The sequence below is a fragment of the Argentina silus genome (assembly GCF_951799395.1).
Source record: "Argentina silus genome assembly, chromosome: 8".
Lineage (NCBI taxonomy): Eukaryota > Metazoa > Chordata > Actinopteri > Argentiniformes > Argentinidae > Argentina > Argentina silus.
The window spans coordinates 23,414,851-23,432,852 of NC_139662.1; the positions used below are offsets into that span (position 1 = coordinate 23,414,851).

The following is an 18,002-nucleotide window of genomic DNA, read 5'->3' on the forward strand; positions in this document are numbered from 1 at the left end:
CTACTCAACGCTGTGTTAGGACGCTTAGTTCTAAGGCAAGGACAATCATTTCACCAGCGTAATCCCCTGAACAGGTCAAAGTTGGGTTTGGGTTAGGGTTAGGTTAGGGTTAGGGTTAGGTTAGGTTAGGTTAGGTTAGGTTAGGTTAGGTTAGGGTTAGGTTAGGTTAGGTTAGGTTAGGTTAGGTTAGGTTAGGGTTAGGTTAGGGTTAGGGTTAGGTTAGGTTAGGCTAGGTTAGGTTAGGTTAGGCTAGGTTAGGTTAGGTTAGGTTAGGGTTAGGTTAGGGTTAGGGTTAGGTTAGGTTAGGCTAGGTTAGGTTAGGTTAGGCTAGGTTAGGTTAGGTTAGGTTAGGTTAGGTTAGGTTAGGCTAGGTTAGGTTAGGTTAGGTTAGGTTAGGTTAAGTTAGGGTTAGGGTTAGGTTAGGTTAGGGTTAGGTTAGGTTAGGTTAGGTTAGGTTAGGTTAGGGTCAGGGTCAGGGTTAGGTTAGGTTAGGTTAGGTTAGGTTAGGTTAGGTTAGGTTAAGTTAGGTTAGGGTTAGGGTTAGGGTCAGGGTTAGGGTTAGGGTTAGGGTTTGTATCCAACACATACAGGACCAGTCAAAAGTTTGGACACAGGCTTGCCAAGAGTGTGCAAAGTTGTCATCAAAACAAAAGGTGGCTACCTTTAAAATATAAAACATATCCTGGTTTGTTTAACACTTTTTTGTTTACTACATAATTCCATATGTGTTCCTTCATAGTTTTGATGTCTTCAATATTAATCTAATGTAGAAAAGAATACAAATAAAGAAAAACCATTGAATGAGAAACTGTCCAATGTCCAAACTTTTGACTGGTACTGTACATTCAGTGTGAGTGGCCTATTTAGAAACCAAACCCTGTACAAGCGGTCAAAACGATGATGGCCCATAATGATGACACCCTGTTTAAGGTCAATGGTTCTGTAACCTGCGTGTGGTCAGGCAGGTTCTGTGGAGATGTGAGACCTACAGGGTAATACTATACCAGGGACCTGAAACTGGGTCAGAGGAAATGTGATCCTGCGTTAAGGTCTGCTCCACACATGCCCTCTGACCCCCAGGTCACCAGGTCACCAGGTCACAGGCACAGAATGTGACCATGTGTGTGTGTGTGTGTGTGTGTGTTTTCAGAGTGTGTTTACCCTATGTAGGCCACAGACATTGTGATAGATATGAGGTCGATAGAATTATAATAATTAATAGATATGTTAACTTTTCATAAAAGTGGGGGGAGAGTAGTCTGAATTGGGTTCTGGAGATGTTCTCCAGCTCACACATCGCACTCATCCGCCAGCCATGAGTGTTTCCAAGCCAGTGAGATCACATCCACCAGTAGAGCTGAGAATCCGCTCCAGCTGGTTTCTCCTGTGAGAACAGCTCACATCGGCCCGCCTCTCTGTGCACCCACCCACCCAGATCAAGTGACGCCCTGCTAAGGCGGTGATTGGCTCCTGTCTCAGACCTTCCCCGAGGTGATTGGTTGAGTGACGAGCACTCTGCATGTGACCTCTACAATGAGCTTCCTCCCACTGGGGAGGAGGAGGGAGACACACAGATATATGACGTGCATGAAGCCACTATAATCTCTTTGACGGTTTGGACAATTTTCTTCAGTGACCTACTCTTATCTAAAGTTTAAACAAACATCAATTCTCCGACAAAAGGGCCCAGATTGGTCCGTGCTCTACGTGTTTGTTAATCACAATAAAATGAAGGATACAGTGAGGCATGCTGGGAATATGCTAATCAGGACAGTTGTGATTGGTCAGCTTTCCCTAAGTTAGTCAACAGTGCACCAATAAACAGATGAATGGGTGGCCTTTAGAAGTGACAGGAGTTGGAGATAACCGTTTGTGGTGTCTGACGACCTGCTGAATCATCATCCCCGTGCAGAGGCAAGCAGGAACCGATCTGGGGTTGAACTTTAAGGAACTAGAACTTAAAGCCCTCATGACAGTTTTATCCTGCAGCCAAGAAGCCTTAAGAGCTCTTGTGTTGTGTTGTGTTGTGTTGTGTTGTGTTGTGTTGTGTTGTGTTGTGTTGTGTTGTGTTGTGTTGTGTTGTGTTGTGTTGTGTTGTGTTGTGTTGTGTTGTGTTGTGTTGTGTTGTGTTGTGTTGTGTTGTGTTGTGTTGTGTTGTGTTCACCTCAGTGCTGCAGCAGGAACGTTATCACAGAGACTTGAGGACAAAATGATGACATTTTATTCAAACTGTCATGTTCACAATGAAGGAGGTTATCTGAATCAGTTGTCATATTTCCACAATATCGTATCAATATTTCTGCACAGTTTTTAATCAACACATACACAGGGTATAAATCACCGCATCGAACTCAATAGTATATCACATTAGCACTGAAATGACGATTGATTATTTACAGAGAACATCATAGGCCTGACTACCCAGTCTGAATCCACCCCCCCCCCACCAACTCTCCCTCATCCCTCCCCCTCTCACCCATAATGCTGAAAGGACTCACATCCCATAAACAGTGAAAGAGGCACAGAGAGGATGAGTTTTTAGGATAAATTGTTTCCTCAGAAAATCTTGTGATTTATACATTGCAAAACATGTACAGCTGGAAAACCCTGACTTCCCATAACTTAAGTGATACAAAGTGATAGAAAAATAAACGTGGACGAAGGTGAGTATCCCGAGAGGAATGGCATTCACAGCTCTCCCTGTCCCTGATGGCTAGTGCTCAGGTCAGTCCCTCTGCACCATACAATTAGTAGTAGTGAGGTTGCAGATTCACAAGATCATAAATAGCTTGCTCACAGTGCATTCAGTCCAATACACACAATTAATAGCCTCCCCCCCCCCACACACACCCCCCCCCCCCCCCCTACACCCTTCCCCTCACAAAGCCTCTATGTCAGAACTGGAGGATGCAGAATCAGCTGAAACCTCCAAGACATTAAAGTCACACAAGCGTGTGTGTGTGGGTGTGTGTTCAGGGGAGTCAACGTCGAGTGGTGGTGTGTGTTCAGGGGAGTCAGCGTTGAGTGGTGGGGTGTGTTCAGGGGAGTCAACGTCAAGTGGTGGGGTGTGTTCAGGGGAGTCCACCGGGTCCAGGCGGTCTGCTCGGTGTCCCCTGATCTCCTCTGGAGTCTTCAGAAACCTGCAGAGAGGAGGGGACTCAATGTGTGTGTGTGTGTGTGTGTGTGTGTGTGTGTGTGTGTGTGTGTGTGTGTGTGCGTGTGTGTGTGTGTGTGTGTGTGTGTGTGTGTGGATATGTCTCACCTGAACAGCAGTTTCTGCCCTGGCTCCTTCTTGATGATGTTGAGTTTGTAGTAGTGTCTCAGAGCTCTTGACATCTTCTCATAGGTCATGTTGGCTCGGTTCTGGAAGGAAACAGGGACAAAATCAGTCCAATTCTTTCCATCCCATCCATCCATCCATGCTGGGTAAACCAGATGTGGTCCATTCACCTTGTGGTTACCCCAGAGTTGGGCCAGTCCGTTGGGTTCGACCACCCTGAACACCAGCCTGTCCTGATCCTCCCAGCGGACAAAGGCCTGGTACCGCTGGTCAGACAACAGCTGGTACACATAGTCCCACAGGAGCCTGCAGTCTGGGACACACACACACGGATGGAAATACACAATCTGTGTGTGTGTGTATGTGTGTGTGTGTGTGTGTGTGTGTGTGTGTGTGTGCGTGCGTGCGTGCCTGCGTGCCTGCCTGCGTGCCTGCGTGCCTGCGTGCGTGTGTTCCTGTACCTGGGATCCTGCCATTGGCCTCGCGGGACGTGGCTATGCGCTGAGCCGCCTCCCGATTGGACAGGTTGAGGGGCTCCTCCCTGCTACTACCTCTAAGAGCTGGGAGGAGGACACACACACACACACACACACACACACACACACACACACACACATCTGAGAGAGAGAGAGAGACAGTGTGTGTGTGTGTGTGTGTGTGTGTGTGTGTGTGTGTGTGTGTGCGTGCGTGCGTGCGTGCGTGCGTGTGTGTGTGTGTGTGTCATACTCACCAGTGTGTGTGTGTGTGTGTGTGTGTGTGTGTGTGTGTGTGTGTGTGTGTGCGTGCGTGCGTGCGTGTGTGTGTCATACTCACCAGTGTGTGTGTGTGTGTGCATGCGTGCATGCGTGTGTGTGTGCATGCGTGTGTGTGTGCATGCGTGCATGCGTGTGTGTGTCATACTCACCAGTGTGTGTGTGCTGTGCTGGACTGCTTGATGTAGAGGTCAGAGGGCATTCAGACACAATCCTACTGGAGCAGATAGGGACTGAGAGAATGAGTGACAGAGTGGGGGAGGAGGGGAGGGGAGGGGAGGGGAGGGGAGGGGAGGGGGAGGGGGAGGGGAGGGGAGGGGAGGGGAGGGGGAGGAGGAGGAGGGGAGGGGGAGGGGAGGAGAGACAAAAAGATGGAGGATGAGTATTTCCTCGATTCAGAGCACTACTGTCTGCCACCTGACAGAGAAGTCAAACATGAGGAGAATCCCAGGTGATCTTATGAAGAGAGGAGAATACTGCCGTGTTAAAACTGGGAGGTGGGGTAAAGCTGCCGTGTTAAAACTGGGAGGTGGGGTAAAGCTGCCGTGTTAAAACTGGGAGGTGGGGTAAAACTGGTGCACCTTCACAGGTTTAAAGCTGTCAGTCAAACGCTTGTTTTCCTGATTCCTCTAGAAGTGGATAACAAAGGCAATATTTCCAGGTAAGCCACACCTACTGGCACACTGCCTAACGTCACGGAAACCACCTATGCAGCCAGGCAAAGGTGTGTGTGTGTGTGTGTGTGTGTGTGTGTGTGTGTGTGTGTGTGGCACCAGGAAATACTTTAATAATTACATTTAGAAGGGACAACAATGTCCTGTTGCTTTAGGGACAGGAGGGACAACAGTGGAACAACAATGTCCAAAGCTGCTTCACAAAGCCTGCCTTAACGTTCCCAAAGCCCACTGCCTTAACGTTCCCAAAGCCCACTGCCTTAACGTTCCCAAAGCCCACTGCCTTAACGTTCCCACAGCCCACTGCCTTAACGTTCCCAAAGCCCACTGCCTTAACGTTCCCAAAGCCCACTGCTTAAGCCATAAAGTCATGTTGACAAACCCAGTTGCTGGTGCAGAGACGCCCTGATCCATCCAGACAGAATCACACTGTTATAGTTGCAAAATAACCACGTTTTTCCATTGTTGCGAAAAAAGAGAATGACCGAATAATAATAGTAAAAATAATATTGAATACAGCATTATTATTTGTACTATTAATATTCGTTTACATTTATAAAGACTGTCATTATACAAGAATAATCTCAAAGTGCATCAAATAAAAGATAAAAAAAGAAAAAAGAAAAACAAACATATACATATATTATATAATATAATAGAGAATACACTATGGCTGGGTACATATATATATATATATAGCTGGGTACACATATATATATATATATATATATATATATATATATATATATATATATATACAGTACCAGTCAAAAGTTTGGACACACCTTCTCATTCAATGGTTTTTCTTTATTTTTTATTATTTTCTACATTGTAGATTCATATTGAAGACATCAAAACTATGAAGGAACACATATGGAATTATGTAGTCAACAAAAAAGTGTTAAACAAACCAGAATATGTTTTATATTTTAGATTCTTCAAAGTAGCCACCTTTTGCTTTGATGACAGCTTTGCACAGTCTTGGCAAGGTGTGTCCAAACTTTTGACTGGTACTGTGTATATATATGTATATGTACACACTGTATATATATAAATATAAACTTAACACCGTATCAAAGTCTGGCCGCTACATTTACATGTATTGGTTGTTGAAGTGGGATGGAGTGTTCTCAACTTTGGTAGCTAGAAATGACTCAATAAAACAGCTTCACACACTCACCTGTGGATCCATTCAGCCTGGCAGCCTGAGACCCCGGAATCTGGTGACCCAGGGGGGGCTGGGAGTGACCCAGGGGGGGAGGGAGGTGAGGTGGGATTGAGGGGGCACAGACCACACCTCTCCTGTGTTGCTTCACACACTGCAGGAGCTCATACAATACATCACCTGCAAGCAGAAGTAGTAGGTCAACACACACACACACACACACACACACACACACACACACACACACACACACACACACACATATACACACACACACATGCAAACACACACATGCAAACACGCACGCACACAAGCACGCACACACACACACACACACATGCACACACACACACACACACACACACACACACACACACACACACACACACACACACACACACACACACACTCTTACCTGAGCTGGGGCATCGTCGTCTGAAGTCCTCCTTAGTGAGCAGACAGAGCGCTCGGCCGTTCATCTCAAAGCGGCCTTTCTCCGGGCGGCGGAGGGAGTACTCTCTCTGGGCCCAGTGCAGCCAGCAGCCCACATCCTCCTTATCCCACAGAGACGGGTTTATACCTGAGGAACACACACACACACACACACACACACACACACACCACACACGCACGCACGCACGCACGCACACACACACACACACACATACACAAGAAAAGAAAAATGCACACAGACAAAAAAGGTGATCATTAACGTAATAAACAAAGACAGAGACACACTAACACTCTAACCCTAACACTCTAACCCTAACACTCTAACACTCTAACCCTAACACTCTAACCCTAACACTCTAACCCTAACACTCTAACACTCTAACCCTAACACTCTAACACTCTAACCCTAACACCCTAACCCTAACACCCTAACCCTAACACCCTAACCCTAACACCCTAACCCTAACACTCTAACCCTAACACTCTAACACTCTAACCCTAACACTCTAACACTCTAACCCTAACACCCTAACACCCTAACCCTAACACTCTAACCCTAACACTCTAACACTCTAACCCTAACACTCTAACACTCTAACCCTAACACTCTAACACTCTAACCCTAACCCTAACCCTAACACTCTAACACTCTAACCCTAACACTCTAACACTCTAACCCTAACACTCTAACACTCTAACCCTAACCCTAACCCTAACACTCTAACCCTAACCCTAACCCTAACACTCTAACACTCTAACCCTAACACTCTAACACTCTAACCCTAACCCTAACCCTAACACTCTAACCCTAGCACCCTAACCCTAACACTCTAACCCTAACACTCTAACCCTAACACCCTAACACTCTAACCCTAACCCTAACCCTAACACTCTAACCCTAGCACCCTAACCCTAACACTCTAACACCCTAACACTCTAACCCTAACACCCTAACACCCTAACCCTAACACCCTAACCCTAACACCCTAACCCTAACACTCTAACCCTAACACTCTAACCCTAACACTCTAACCCTAACACCCTAACCCTAACACTCTAACCCTAACACTCTAACCCTAACACCCTAACCCTAACACCCTAACCCTAGCACCCTAACCCTAACACTCTAACCCTAACACTCTAACCCTAACACCCTAACCCTAACACTCTAACCCTAACACTCTAACCCTAACACTCTAACCCTAACACTCTAACCCTAACACTCTAACCCTAACACCCTAACACTCTAACCCTAACCCTAACCCTAACACTCTAACCCTAGCACCCTAACCCTAACACTCTAACCCTAACACCCTAACCCTAACACTCTAACCCTAACACTCTAACCCTAACACCCTAACACTCTAACCCTAACCCTAACACTCTAACCCTAACACTCTAACCCTAACCCTAACACTCTAACCCTAACACTCTAACCCTAACACCCTAACACTCTAACCCTAACCCTCTAACCCTAACACCCTAACACTCTAACCCTAACCCTAACCATAACCCTAACCCTAACACTCTAACCCTAACACTCTAACTCTAACACTCTAACCCTCTAACCCTAACTCTAACCCTAACACCCTAACACTCTAACCCTAACCCTCTAACCCTAACTCTAACCCTAACTCTAACCCTAACCCTCTAACCCTAACACTCTAACCCTAACCCTCTAACCCTAACTCTAACCCTAACCCTCTAACCCTAACTCTAACCCTCTAACCCTAACTCTAACCCTAGACTCTCCTCTAACCCTAACCCTCTAACCCTAACACTCTAACCCTAACACTCTAACCCTAACCCTAACCCTAACTCTACCCTAGACTCTCCTCATCCCCAATAGAAGGTGTTGAAATAGTTGTATATTCATTCTGCATATATGTGTGTTTGTGGAAACTCACATAGTCGCCCTGGCAAGTGCCATAGCTCCTCCTGGGAGGGGGGGCAGGCTGAGGGCAGCAGGGCAGGGGAGGGGGGGCAGGCTGAGGGCAGCAGGGCAGGGGAGGGGGAGCAGACTGCTGAGGGAAACAGGACTTGCCTTCCGGGCACCAAGTGGGTTAAGGTTCCTCTGTGCTCCTGCTTCACACACACACACACACACACACACACACACACACACACACACACACACACACACACACACACACACACACACACACACACACACACACACACACAAACACACACACACACACGCACACACACACACACACACAATGCAGGAGTTGCAAGGGAATTAGTCCACACAAAAACATTTCTTCCAGATTTTTCGACCAGCAAGAAGATAAAGTACTGCAGCCCTAAATGCAAAAGTGAAAGTACCTCTTTAGTCTCCAGGCATATATCTACAACTTCTACAGTAGCCTAGTTATTCTTTTGCAGTATTAGTAAAGTCGTCAAAACGTCTTCAATAAATGAGAAAATCACAGTGAGATAAAAACGACGTTTGCTAGTGATACAGTTGATAGTACCTTGATCAAAGGTGACGGAGAACGGTCTTCCATGCTCTGTTACCTGATTGGAATAATAAACTGAAGGTCTTCTAAAATTATGTTGAACTATAATGTCAGCTGACATGAAAAGTCGCCAACTTTTCTCGGTTATCCGTCAAACTTGTTTACATCGAAAAACGAAAGAGGGCTCGATTATTTGCAGATTTTATGGGCAAGACCTCATTTATGAATCTATCTTTCCGGGAAAAGAAAACGAAAGAGACCATATCCATGTAGGGGGTGTGTAACGAATGCTGTCACTTAGCAAACTGTACGGGGAAGAGCTCGATATTATGAAGGTCAAATTAGTAACCGATTTGTCAACCGTTGATATTTTATTTCCTTCATGTTGTAATAAATGCAAAATACACAACGCTTATTACTGTGAGTGCGTGTGTGTGTGTGTGAGAGAGAGAGCGAGAGAGAGAGAGAGAGAGAGAGAGAGACAGAGAGAGAGACAGAGAGACAGACAGAGAGAGAGAGAGAGACAGACAGAGAGAGAGACAGACAGACAGAGAGAGAGCTGCGTCGCGACGTAGCCTATCCAGAAAAACTCCGCCTTCACAAGGAAGCGGTGGATAGACAGACGAATGAAGAGGATAATGTTTCAGGAATTAAAGTATGAAAACACGCAGCCCATTATAGTGAGAGGAAAGAAACTGTAGCCTATATTCATTTTGAAGTAAGTTATTTTCACTCTGTTAATTCCGGCGGTATAGAACTGTGCCGATCTGTCAGAATCTTCTTCATAAACACTTGTTTTTAAAGTTAGTAGACTTTGATCATTTAACAAATGATATAATCCTTAGGCTATTTACAAGGCAATGTCAACAAACTCATTCTAATTGGAAAACAGTTAGGTAAACACAACTAGTAAATCAATCCTATAGAATGATCTGATGAGAATAATTTTTTTTCAAAACCAATGTTGATTTCTGTTGGCATGGGACCAGACAGATGTTTGCGGGCTCCATCAGACCAAATCTCTGTGCTGCCGCTGGTCCAAATTCACCTCTCCCTTAAACCTCCTCCCCTCTCTCTCTATAGCCATGTTGGCTGATAGGCTGGGGCAGCAGTTGGGTCGTCCCACACGTTCTGTGGCAGGGTGGCTGGTCACACGGTTCCTAACCTGGCATAACCGGGTCCTGGAGGACAGTGCGGTCCATCTGTGTGGGATTCAGCCTGGGGACACGGTACTGGAGCTGGGCCATGGGCCAGGACTGGGCCTGGAGGCCGCTTCCAGACTCCTCACAGAGCCCACGGGGAGGCTCATAGGTGTGGACTACTCTCAGTACATGCACCAGGTAAAATATACCCCCCCCCCCCCCCAGTGCCTCATTTGACCCCTCTTCTCCACGACAACTCCAGGTCCAAGTTGTAAGTTAGAACCTTATGTTTCTTCAGACAGACATGTGGTGAGACTTGTTTGAAATGTGTAACTGTATTCTCTTTTACATACTGTATGTCCTCTCTTCCTTCCCTCCCCTCCTCCTGCCCTTCCTTCCTCCTCTCCTCCTGCCCCCCTCCTCCTGCCCTTCCTTCCTCCTCTCCTCCTTCCCTCCTCTCCTCTCCACCTGCCCTCCTCTCCTCCTCCTATCCTCCTCTCTTCCTTCCCTCCCCTCCTCCTGCCCTCCTCTCCTCCTGCCCTTCCCTCCTCTTGCCCTTCCCTCCTCCCCTCCTCCTCCCCCCCTCCCCTCCTCCCCTGGTGTAGCTGGCAGGAGAGCGTGTGAAGGGTCTGGTGAGCAGTGGGCGGGTGTCTCTCCTGCTGTGTGACGTGGCGTCCATGCCTGTAGCAGACAGCAGCGTGGACAGAGTATTCCACTGTAACTGCTACTACTTCTGGCCAGACCTGAGGAAGGGCGCGACGGAGATCCACAGGGTGATGAAACCAGGTGAAGCTCAGCAGAATGGTTCTGTTTGTATCAACGTATCTGTAACTTACTTGATGTGGTAGGCATAAACTTTAGATTTATGTCTGTTATTAGATACATGTTATTTTCTATCCTTCCCTTCTCCTCCCCCATCTCTTTCACGCCCAGGGGGTCTCATGGTGACCACTCTGAGGCTGAGCAGGGTGGCCCGCCTGGCCTCTAAGCGGGTGATGCCAGGGCAGAACTGGCGTCCAGAGGTCTATATGACAGCGCTGAAGGACTCTGGGTTCACTGATGTCCGGATGGAGGACAAACAGCACAGTGACATCACCTTTCAGGCCATTTACGCCACAGCCTCAAAGTGAGAGAGAGAGAGAGAGAGAGAGAGAGAGAGAGAGAGAGGACAGGGGAATGGGACAGGACACGTCTACATCATTGACAAGGGACGACAGCAATGATGAGTGTGAGAAATTGATGATTTAAGCGCTGTACATTCGGTGAATGTGACATTCATGATTCAATTGAACGTGTTGATCGGTTATTGGGTACATTTGTTTTGCTGAATTTTATTTTAGATTAATATGCACTTAAATAAAGTATATGATTGAAGGGCACTGAGACTTGTTTGTTTGTAAATACAGTTCTGGATGACTTAGAAAAGGTCTATGTTGCTTTGGCTACCAACTATGGTCCTCTGTGGCTCAGTTGGTAGAGCATGGCGCTAACAACGCTTAGGTTGTGGGTTTGATTCCTGCTGGGACCATATATACTGAAATGTATGCACTATTATTATTATTATTATTATTATTATTATAATATTAACTACAACCCCTACAATGCACCTCACCAAAGGCGCGTCTCTGATGACGTAGAAGGAGGGAAAATCAAAACCAGCAGCCTGTTTCCTGTCCGGAGTCCCGCCCTCTTTCATCCCCCCTTCAACAGTCAGGCGGAACCAAACTTCCCCACTCCGCTGTCCCGGTAAGACCGAGGAACGGTTCCCAGGTTGTCGTTCAGCTGCGTCCGATCGAGCTTTAATTATTTACACATTGACACGGTACATCGTCTATGATATAACATTTTAAATGCCAAAACCCTTACATTGTTTTAAGTTTATTTTCTATTCTTTTGATACTCTTGTGTGTAATGTTTACTGTCATTTCATGTAAACGGTTGTTTCCCATGGCGCCAATAAAACCCTTTGGCTGAATAGCTGCCGGCTGCTGCTGGCTCCAAACCCGGCCGTACAAACCCCAGGAACCCGGTCAGAGGCAGCATGCAGAGGACCTCCCGGTTGAACCGGGAGCTCCGGTTACTGAGCACGGAGCCTCCGCCGGGGATAACCTGCTGGCAGACCGGCGAGGGACGGATGGACGACCTCCGGGCCCGTAAGTGGGCTCGTTAGCTCGTTAGCTCGTTAGTTCGATAGCTCGTTAGTTCGTTAGCTCCACAGCTCCACAGCTCGTTAGCTCCACAGCTCCACGGCTCCACGGCCACAGAAAGGTCCAGACTTCACAACACATCTAGTTGTATTTGTCACGTCCGTCATGCAGCCGAACTGACAGTGAAGAGCTTCGGAATCTTCCTCCTCCATCAACAAGAGTCACCAACCATCAGTAATACAACATCATCTAGTCATGATAAACCAGTGTCAGTAGTAGTGAATAAGGGTGTAGTGTCAGTAGCAGCAGTAATAACTGTAATAATAACTGTAGTAATAGTGTCAGTAGTAGTGCAACCACCTTCAGGGATGGCGACACCAGCTCGCATCCACAGGTTCTTAGTTCCAGCCAAAGAGGTTGCAAACTGTCGTCTCGGTGGTGATATGAAGTGTGTTTTTGTGACCCAAAAGTAACCGCTTCTCAGACTAGTTGTGATTTCTGATATGTCGTGGTTTTTACTTCTGGTTTGCAGAGATCATTGGTGGAGCAGACACTCCGTTTGAAGGAGGACTCTTTTCCCTGGAGATCAAGATCCCCGAGAGGTAAGCTGTCAACGGTCAGGGACTGACGGACTAGGACGTAGTTTTACTCATGTATTCCCTAAGTAGAAGACGGATGAATGTTTTAATTAAAATTGATTTGAAATCAGGATCTCCAGCATTTGAATTGTACCGCTTCTGTTGGATTACGGCAACTCCGCTAGGACACAAGGCATGCAAATCTGCAGTACATCATAACACCACAGGGGGCGCCATAATAACCAATACTGGCTGGGGCTGCTTAATTATGACCAAACTCACATATAACCAAGACTACATTTCTTACCCTGTTACACATGACACTGATGTTAAGTGGATTCTATGATGTTCAGGTGGGGCTACTGGTGTTAGACATGATTTGGTGGCTGTCAGGCCTTTGTTTGTCTTGTTAGTAGGTTGTGTTGGTGAACTTCTTTTGGAAAAGTTGTGTTCTGATGTTTTGTATCCCTAGGTACCCCTTTGAGCCTCCTAAGATGCGCTTCCTAACGCCCATATACCACCCAAACATCGACACCGCTGGACGCATCTGCCATGATGCCCTCAAACTCCCGCCCAAGGTACGACACTGCAGACGCCATGTTAAAACAGCTGCAGATTAAACTAGACGCCCGCATTTATTTGACAACCGTCGTTATTTCCAAATGTAAATGTTTTTTGTGAATGTTGTCGTTAGGGTGCCTGGAAACCTTCCCTCAACATCTCCACAGTCCTCTCCTCCATACAGCTGCTGATGGCAGAGCCCAACCCAGATGACCCGTTGATGGCTGATATCGTGAGTATCTCATTTAGCAGATACCCACAATGCAATGTGACGTCTCCTTCCTGAGTTGTGAGGTGCTGTTGGACCAGAAACGCCTCAGCTTGTCTGGGCTGGTTGGTGGTGTTACCTCAGCTTGTCTGGGCTGGTTGGTGGTGTTACCTCAGCTTGTCTGGGCTGGTTGGTGGTGTTACCTCAGCTTGTCTGGGCTGGTTGGTGGTGTTACCTCAGCTTGTCTGGGTTGGTTGGTGGTGTTACCTCAGCTTGTCTGGGTTGGTTGGTGGTGTTACCTCAGCTTGTCTGGGTTGGTTGGTGGTGTTACCTCAGCTTGTCTGGGCTGGTGGTATTGAGTAGACAGTGATTTGCGTGGTAAGTTGTTGTGAACCTTCACAGGCTTTGTTTGATCTGTTTTATTTCAGTCTTCGGAGTTCAAATACAACAAGCAGCTTTACCTGGAGAAGGCCAGGAAATGCACAGAGAAACATGCTGTTCAGAAGAACAAGGTAAGCGTCCTGATGTTCACCTCTGGCATGGTGAATAATGTGCTTGGAGCTTGGTAAATTATTGTCTTCAGGCTACATCTTAATGGTCCCTCCTAGAGACCTCTTCATCCCCACTACCCCCCTGTACAGTTTCTCTACTGGAAAAAAAAAAGCATTGTGACTGCCTATGGCCCCTGGCCCGAGCATTGATTACTTTTATGATGACTGATGGATAGATGATTCACTTACTTAAACAAATGTATTTGTTGTAAGTTGCTTTGGATAAAGGCTTCTGCTAAATGGCATAAATGTAAAATGTAATTGTAGTGGCATCTTCTAACCACAAGATGGTGCCGTGACACCATGTAGATATATGATGGTCCTTCTATTTGGTGTTCCCTTTATTGGGAACTAGTTGATCATAAACAAATGTAGCGACAGGTTTTCACCCACGTGCTGCGTTGTTAGTCTTCTCTTGGGGAAGTGCTATTGACACATTTAAATGTGTGCGTGTGTGTGCGTGTGTGTGTGTGTAGGGAGTGGTGGAGATGGAGAAGGAGGGTGCTCAGGGCCGTAAGAGAGAAGTCATGAGTGGGGAGGAGCAGTCAGAGGAGCATCCCAAGAGAGTCTGTCTGTCGCCCACGGCCCAGTCCTGACTCCACAGCCTACTGCAGCGGTCTCCTCCCTGCCCCGGGAGGCCATCAGACCATCTCCTACTGCAGCGGTCTCCTCCCTGCCCCGGGAGGCCATCAGACCATCTCCTACTGCAGCAGTCTCCTCCCTGCCCCTGGAGGCCATCAGACCATCTCTCCAGGATAAGGGTGGTGACCACTGATTCAAACTATTGTCTTTTGTTGATGACGCTTATTTGAGTTTGTCCTTTTAAACGTGTATAGCTTCCCTTCATCTGAGGGATATGTACAGATGTATTATATGATGAATGGGAGGAGCCATGAGTGTTTTGTTATGTTTGGAATGTGTGTTGTGGGTCATTTGCAACTTGCTGGAAATAAAGAAATGATGATCATACATTGTGTGTGTGTGTGTGTGTGTGTGTGTGTGTGTGTGTGTGTGTGTGTGTATGAAATGTCTTACTGTACGATACAATCCCAGAGACACACAAGCATAAATCTCCTCTCCTATGAAACTATTAATTTTATTCAATCATTACCAGTTGTATACAAAGTATGTACATCCAAAATAGTAAGTCTGTTTAACAAACTATGGGAACCTTATTTCTTTTATAATATAAAATAATATATTTACTGCATATTATATAAAAAGGAAAACATCACATCGGGGTATAATGGAACATTAGCATGCTAGTTCAGAGGTAGTCACATTGTATGTACATCAGCTATCCTGCCCTAGCAGGGTTAGGGTTAGGGTCGGGGTCAGGGTTAGGGTTGGGGTCAGGGTTGGGGTTAGGGTCGGGGTTAGGGTTAGGGTCAGGGTCAGGGTCAGGGTCTGTAGAAGGACTTTAGCTCCAACCCGTTCACTGCAGGGCAACAGGCCTCCGTTACTGTAGGCGGGGCTGAAGTCACCAGTAGGAACATGGAGGTTACGATCTCCTGCGCTCCAAATGAACCATTGGGGAGAAAACTCCAACTGAAGTTAGATATTGTTGTAGTTCTTTCAGTCTAAGTGTTGTGGTGTCACATAGTTTTATCAACATGCGGTGGTTAACGTGAGTCCTTGTGTACTAAATGGGATACTGTACACTCAACACTCTACACAACATCTACAACCTCCCTGCTGTCCTTCTGCGTCCAACAGTGAGCGTCTAAATATTCTTTACAGTTATACCTCTTTACTTTGAAAATATTCTAAAATGTCTACTATATATTTCCCCTCGCTAGACCATTGACTCCTCAGAGGATGACTGCTGGTTGAAGAGATAGCTCTCACCTCTGTCTCTCCCCCTAGGTTTACACTGGTACTGTGGTACTGTGTTCTTTCTGTCAGCGACCTGTACCCCTACTGAATATGCAACACATTAGAACATCCTCTATTTGATACACAGAATCCATGATGCAATGTTGTCTTGATAAAGTTCAGATTATATTTCCATGGCTCCTCTGCTCAGGCGTGAGGCAGAGCCGCTGACTGCTGTTCTCATAGACTCTTCAATAGTGTCCTGAAGTCCTTCTGTGGACCTGCTCCGGGACTGATGCCCGCTCCTGTGTAATGCTGTAGATGTACTGTAATGGTCCATAGGGCCAGTCAGCTAGCCAGTGGTTTAGGGGTGAGGAGGGGTGAGGAGGGGTGAGGAGAGGGAGGGAGTGGTGGAGGTTGTGTGATGTAGGGAGCAGGGCTTACTGCTCATCTCCAGATCACTGCTCTTCAGGCGCTCTCCATCTTTGATGCCCCCCCCCTCTCTCTCCCTCTCTCTCTCCCTCTCTATCTCCCTGTCTCTCTCTCTCTCTATCTCCCTGTCTCTCTCTCTCTCTAGCTCCCTGTCTCTCTCTCTCTCTATCTCCCTGTCTCTCTCTCTCTCTATCTCCCTGTCTCTCTCTCTCTCTACCTCCCTCTCTCTCTCTCTCGTGCCTGGCGAGGGCGTCTGGCAGGGGATGAGAGGAACCGATGAGGAAGAGGAGGATGAAGAGCAGCGAGAGAATCTGATTGGCTCCAGCCGGGGTTGGAGGCCCGAGGTCCCGGTGTAGAGGGTGTCGCCCTCAGCGAGTGACATCTGCGTCGACGAATCGGAGCACGAGCTCTTCTCGGTCTCCACGGACACCAGCGAGTCGAGGGTGCGGTCCCGGCGCAGCTGGGGGCGGGACTTAGGGCGGGGCCAAAACAGGAACTGGGAGTGGTCTCGGGTGAAGAGGAGGAAGAGGAGGGGATTGAGGCAGGAGGGGAGCGGCTGGAGGAGCAGGAGGACTGATTTGAGCACCTCCTCCCCCAGAGAGAGGAGGCCCAGCAGGGAGCAGAGGGACAGGAAGGCCACAGGGACGTAGAGGAGCCCGTTGGTGAAGATGAGCCACGCCACGTGTTTGATCATAGCACAGTCCCACAATCCCTCACACTCCCCCCGAATCAGCTCCCAGTACAGACGGATGTAGGAGCCTGTCACCACCAGCAGACACAGGGTGTTCATCATGATCAGCGCTAGGGGGAAGCCCAGGGTGGCGGGGGGGCGGGAGGAGGGGGGAGGCAGAGGGGAGGGCAGGCAGAATGGGGAGGAGCCGTACTCCCCCACGCCCACCAGGGGGAGGGAGGCCAGGGTGAGGGACAGGGTGAGGCAGAAGAGCGCGCACGTGCGCACGCTCCCGAGGGAGGGCGCCTTCCCGTAGGCACGCGCGCACGTCACACTCACGCCGCACTGCACCGCCGCCAGCGTCAGGAGCAGCACGCTCGCCTCGGACGCAAACACCCACACCCACCCCGTCGCCTGGCAACCGGGACCCCCCTCCCACCGGGCGCCGTGGCGACCGAACTCCCCCAGCGTGAGGGCGTCCACCAGCGCCAGCGTGCACGTGCACACGCCCGTGAGGAGGTTGGAGGCGCCCATGCACGCCACGGTGAAGCGGAGGGGGGAGAGGAGGTAGCCCGTGGAGCTGAAGAGAGAGAGCAGCAGGAGGGAGTTGCCCAGCAGGGAGACCAGAGAGATGGACCACAGACCCACACGCACCAGCCAGCTGCCCAGGAGGGAATCACAGGGACGGAATGGACCTGGGGGGGAGGGAGGGAGGGGGGAGGGAGGGGGCAGGGAGGGAGGGAACAGGAAAGAGACCACAAAGTGTTGATATACAGTACTTCTGAATATGACATATGACACTGAAACAGACACCACCAGAATCCTCAGAGATTGTCCTCCGCTCCTACCAGGGACAGGAGTGCACTGGACACTGGTCTGCAGCTTGGATTCCTCCATCTCTAGTTGGAACTCCTCCAGGTCAGGGTCATCTACAACACCACAGCAGAGGTAAGAGGTCAGGGGTCAGATGACAACCAGTAGGGTTAAACTATCCTAGTCTCCTCTCCTAATCTCCTCTCCTAGTCTCCTTTCCTATTCTCCTATCCTAGTCTCCTCTCCTAGTCTCCTCTCCTAATCTCCTCTCCTAGTCTCCTTTCCTAGTCTCCTCTCCT

At 48.2% G+C, this 18,002-nt stretch overlaps 4 protein-coding genes across 8 annotated transcripts in view; 2 read left to right on the top strand and 2 right to left on the bottom strand.

The window, feature by feature from the left end:
- Positions 1 to 2,458: 2,458 nt before the first annotated feature.
- On the bottom strand, positions 2,459 to 9,159 carry etv7 (ETS variant transcription factor 7). 3 transcript variants are annotated; one of them, XM_083674442.1, is made up of 9 exons: positions 8,845 to 9,159; positions 8,232 to 8,406; positions 6,287 to 6,451; positions 5,887 to 6,051; positions 4,185 to 4,265; positions 3,742 to 3,840; positions 3,451 to 3,593; positions 3,263 to 3,363; positions 2,459 to 3,140 (listed from the first exon to the last, which is right to left on the bottom strand). In XM_083674442.1, the coding sequence occupies exons 1-9, from the start codon at positions 8,905 to 8,907 to the stop codon at positions 2,879 to 2,881; spliced, it is 1,254 nt and encodes a 417-aa protein (XP_083530568.1). In that variant the 5' UTR covers positions 8,908 to 9,159; the 3' UTR covers positions 2,459 to 2,878. The 3 variants fall into 3 exon arrangements, with proteins under 3 accessions (XP_083530568.1, XP_083530570.1, XP_083530569.1); XM_083674444.1 differs by having other exon boundaries at positions 8,802 to 9,159; XM_083674443.1 differs by having other exon boundaries at positions 8,232 to 8,409; positions 8,802 to 9,159.
- Positions 9,160 to 9,380: 221 nt separating this feature from the next.
- LOC310807835 (putative methyltransferase YdaC) lies at positions 9,381 to 11,307 on the top strand. 2 transcript variants are annotated; one of them, XM_083674448.1, is made up of 4 exons: positions 9,381 to 9,504; positions 9,870 to 10,126; positions 10,534 to 10,714; positions 10,862 to 11,307. In XM_083674448.1, exons 2-4 carry the CDS (start codon positions 9,872 to 9,874, stop codon positions 11,056 to 11,058), a joined length of 633 nt encoding a protein of 210 aa, XP_083530574.1. In that variant the 5' UTR covers positions 9,381 to 9,504; positions 9,870 to 9,871; the 3' UTR covers positions 11,059 to 11,307. The 2 variants fall into 2 exon arrangements, with proteins under 2 accessions (XP_083530574.1, XP_083530575.1); XM_083674449.1 differs by having other exon boundaries at positions 9,391 to 9,466.
- A 313-nt stretch (positions 11,308 to 11,620) lies between these two features.
- On the top strand, positions 11,621 to 14,936 carry ube2t (ubiquitin-conjugating enzyme E2T (putative)). Of its 2 annotated transcripts, XR_014554339.1 has the most exons (8): positions 11,621 to 11,750; positions 11,907 to 12,081; positions 12,608 to 12,677; positions 13,126 to 13,231; positions 13,348 to 13,446; positions 13,851 to 13,934; positions 14,450 to 14,658; positions 14,707 to 14,936. XR_014554339.1 is itself a non-coding variant. In XM_083674450.1 (7 exons), the coding sequence occupies exons 2-7, from the start codon at positions 11,970 to 11,972 to the stop codon at positions 14,567 to 14,569; spliced, it is 591 nt and encodes a 196-aa protein (XP_083530576.1). In that variant the 5' UTR covers positions 11,621 to 11,750; positions 11,907 to 11,969; the 3' UTR covers positions 14,570 to 14,936. The 2 variants fall into 2 exon arrangements, 1 of the variants encoding a protein (XP_083530576.1); XM_083674450.1 differs by having other exon boundaries at positions 14,450 to 14,936.
- Positions 14,937 to 15,092: 156 nt separating this feature from the next.
- Positions 15,093 to 18,002, bottom strand: part of lgr6 (leucine-rich repeat containing G protein-coupled receptor 6) — a gene marked incomplete at its 5' end in the record, with an annotated part of 10,948 nt that continues 8,038 nt past the window's right edge. The window contains 2 exons of the mRNA XM_083674794.1: positions 15,093 to 17,585; positions 17,739 to 17,819. Of these exons, the coding sequence (XP_083530920.1) occupies positions 16,153 to 17,585; positions 17,739 to 17,819 (1,514 nt within the window). The 3' untranslated portion in view covers positions 15,093 to 16,152. The remainder of the gene's footprint in view (positions 17,586 to 17,738; positions 17,820 to 18,002) is intronic.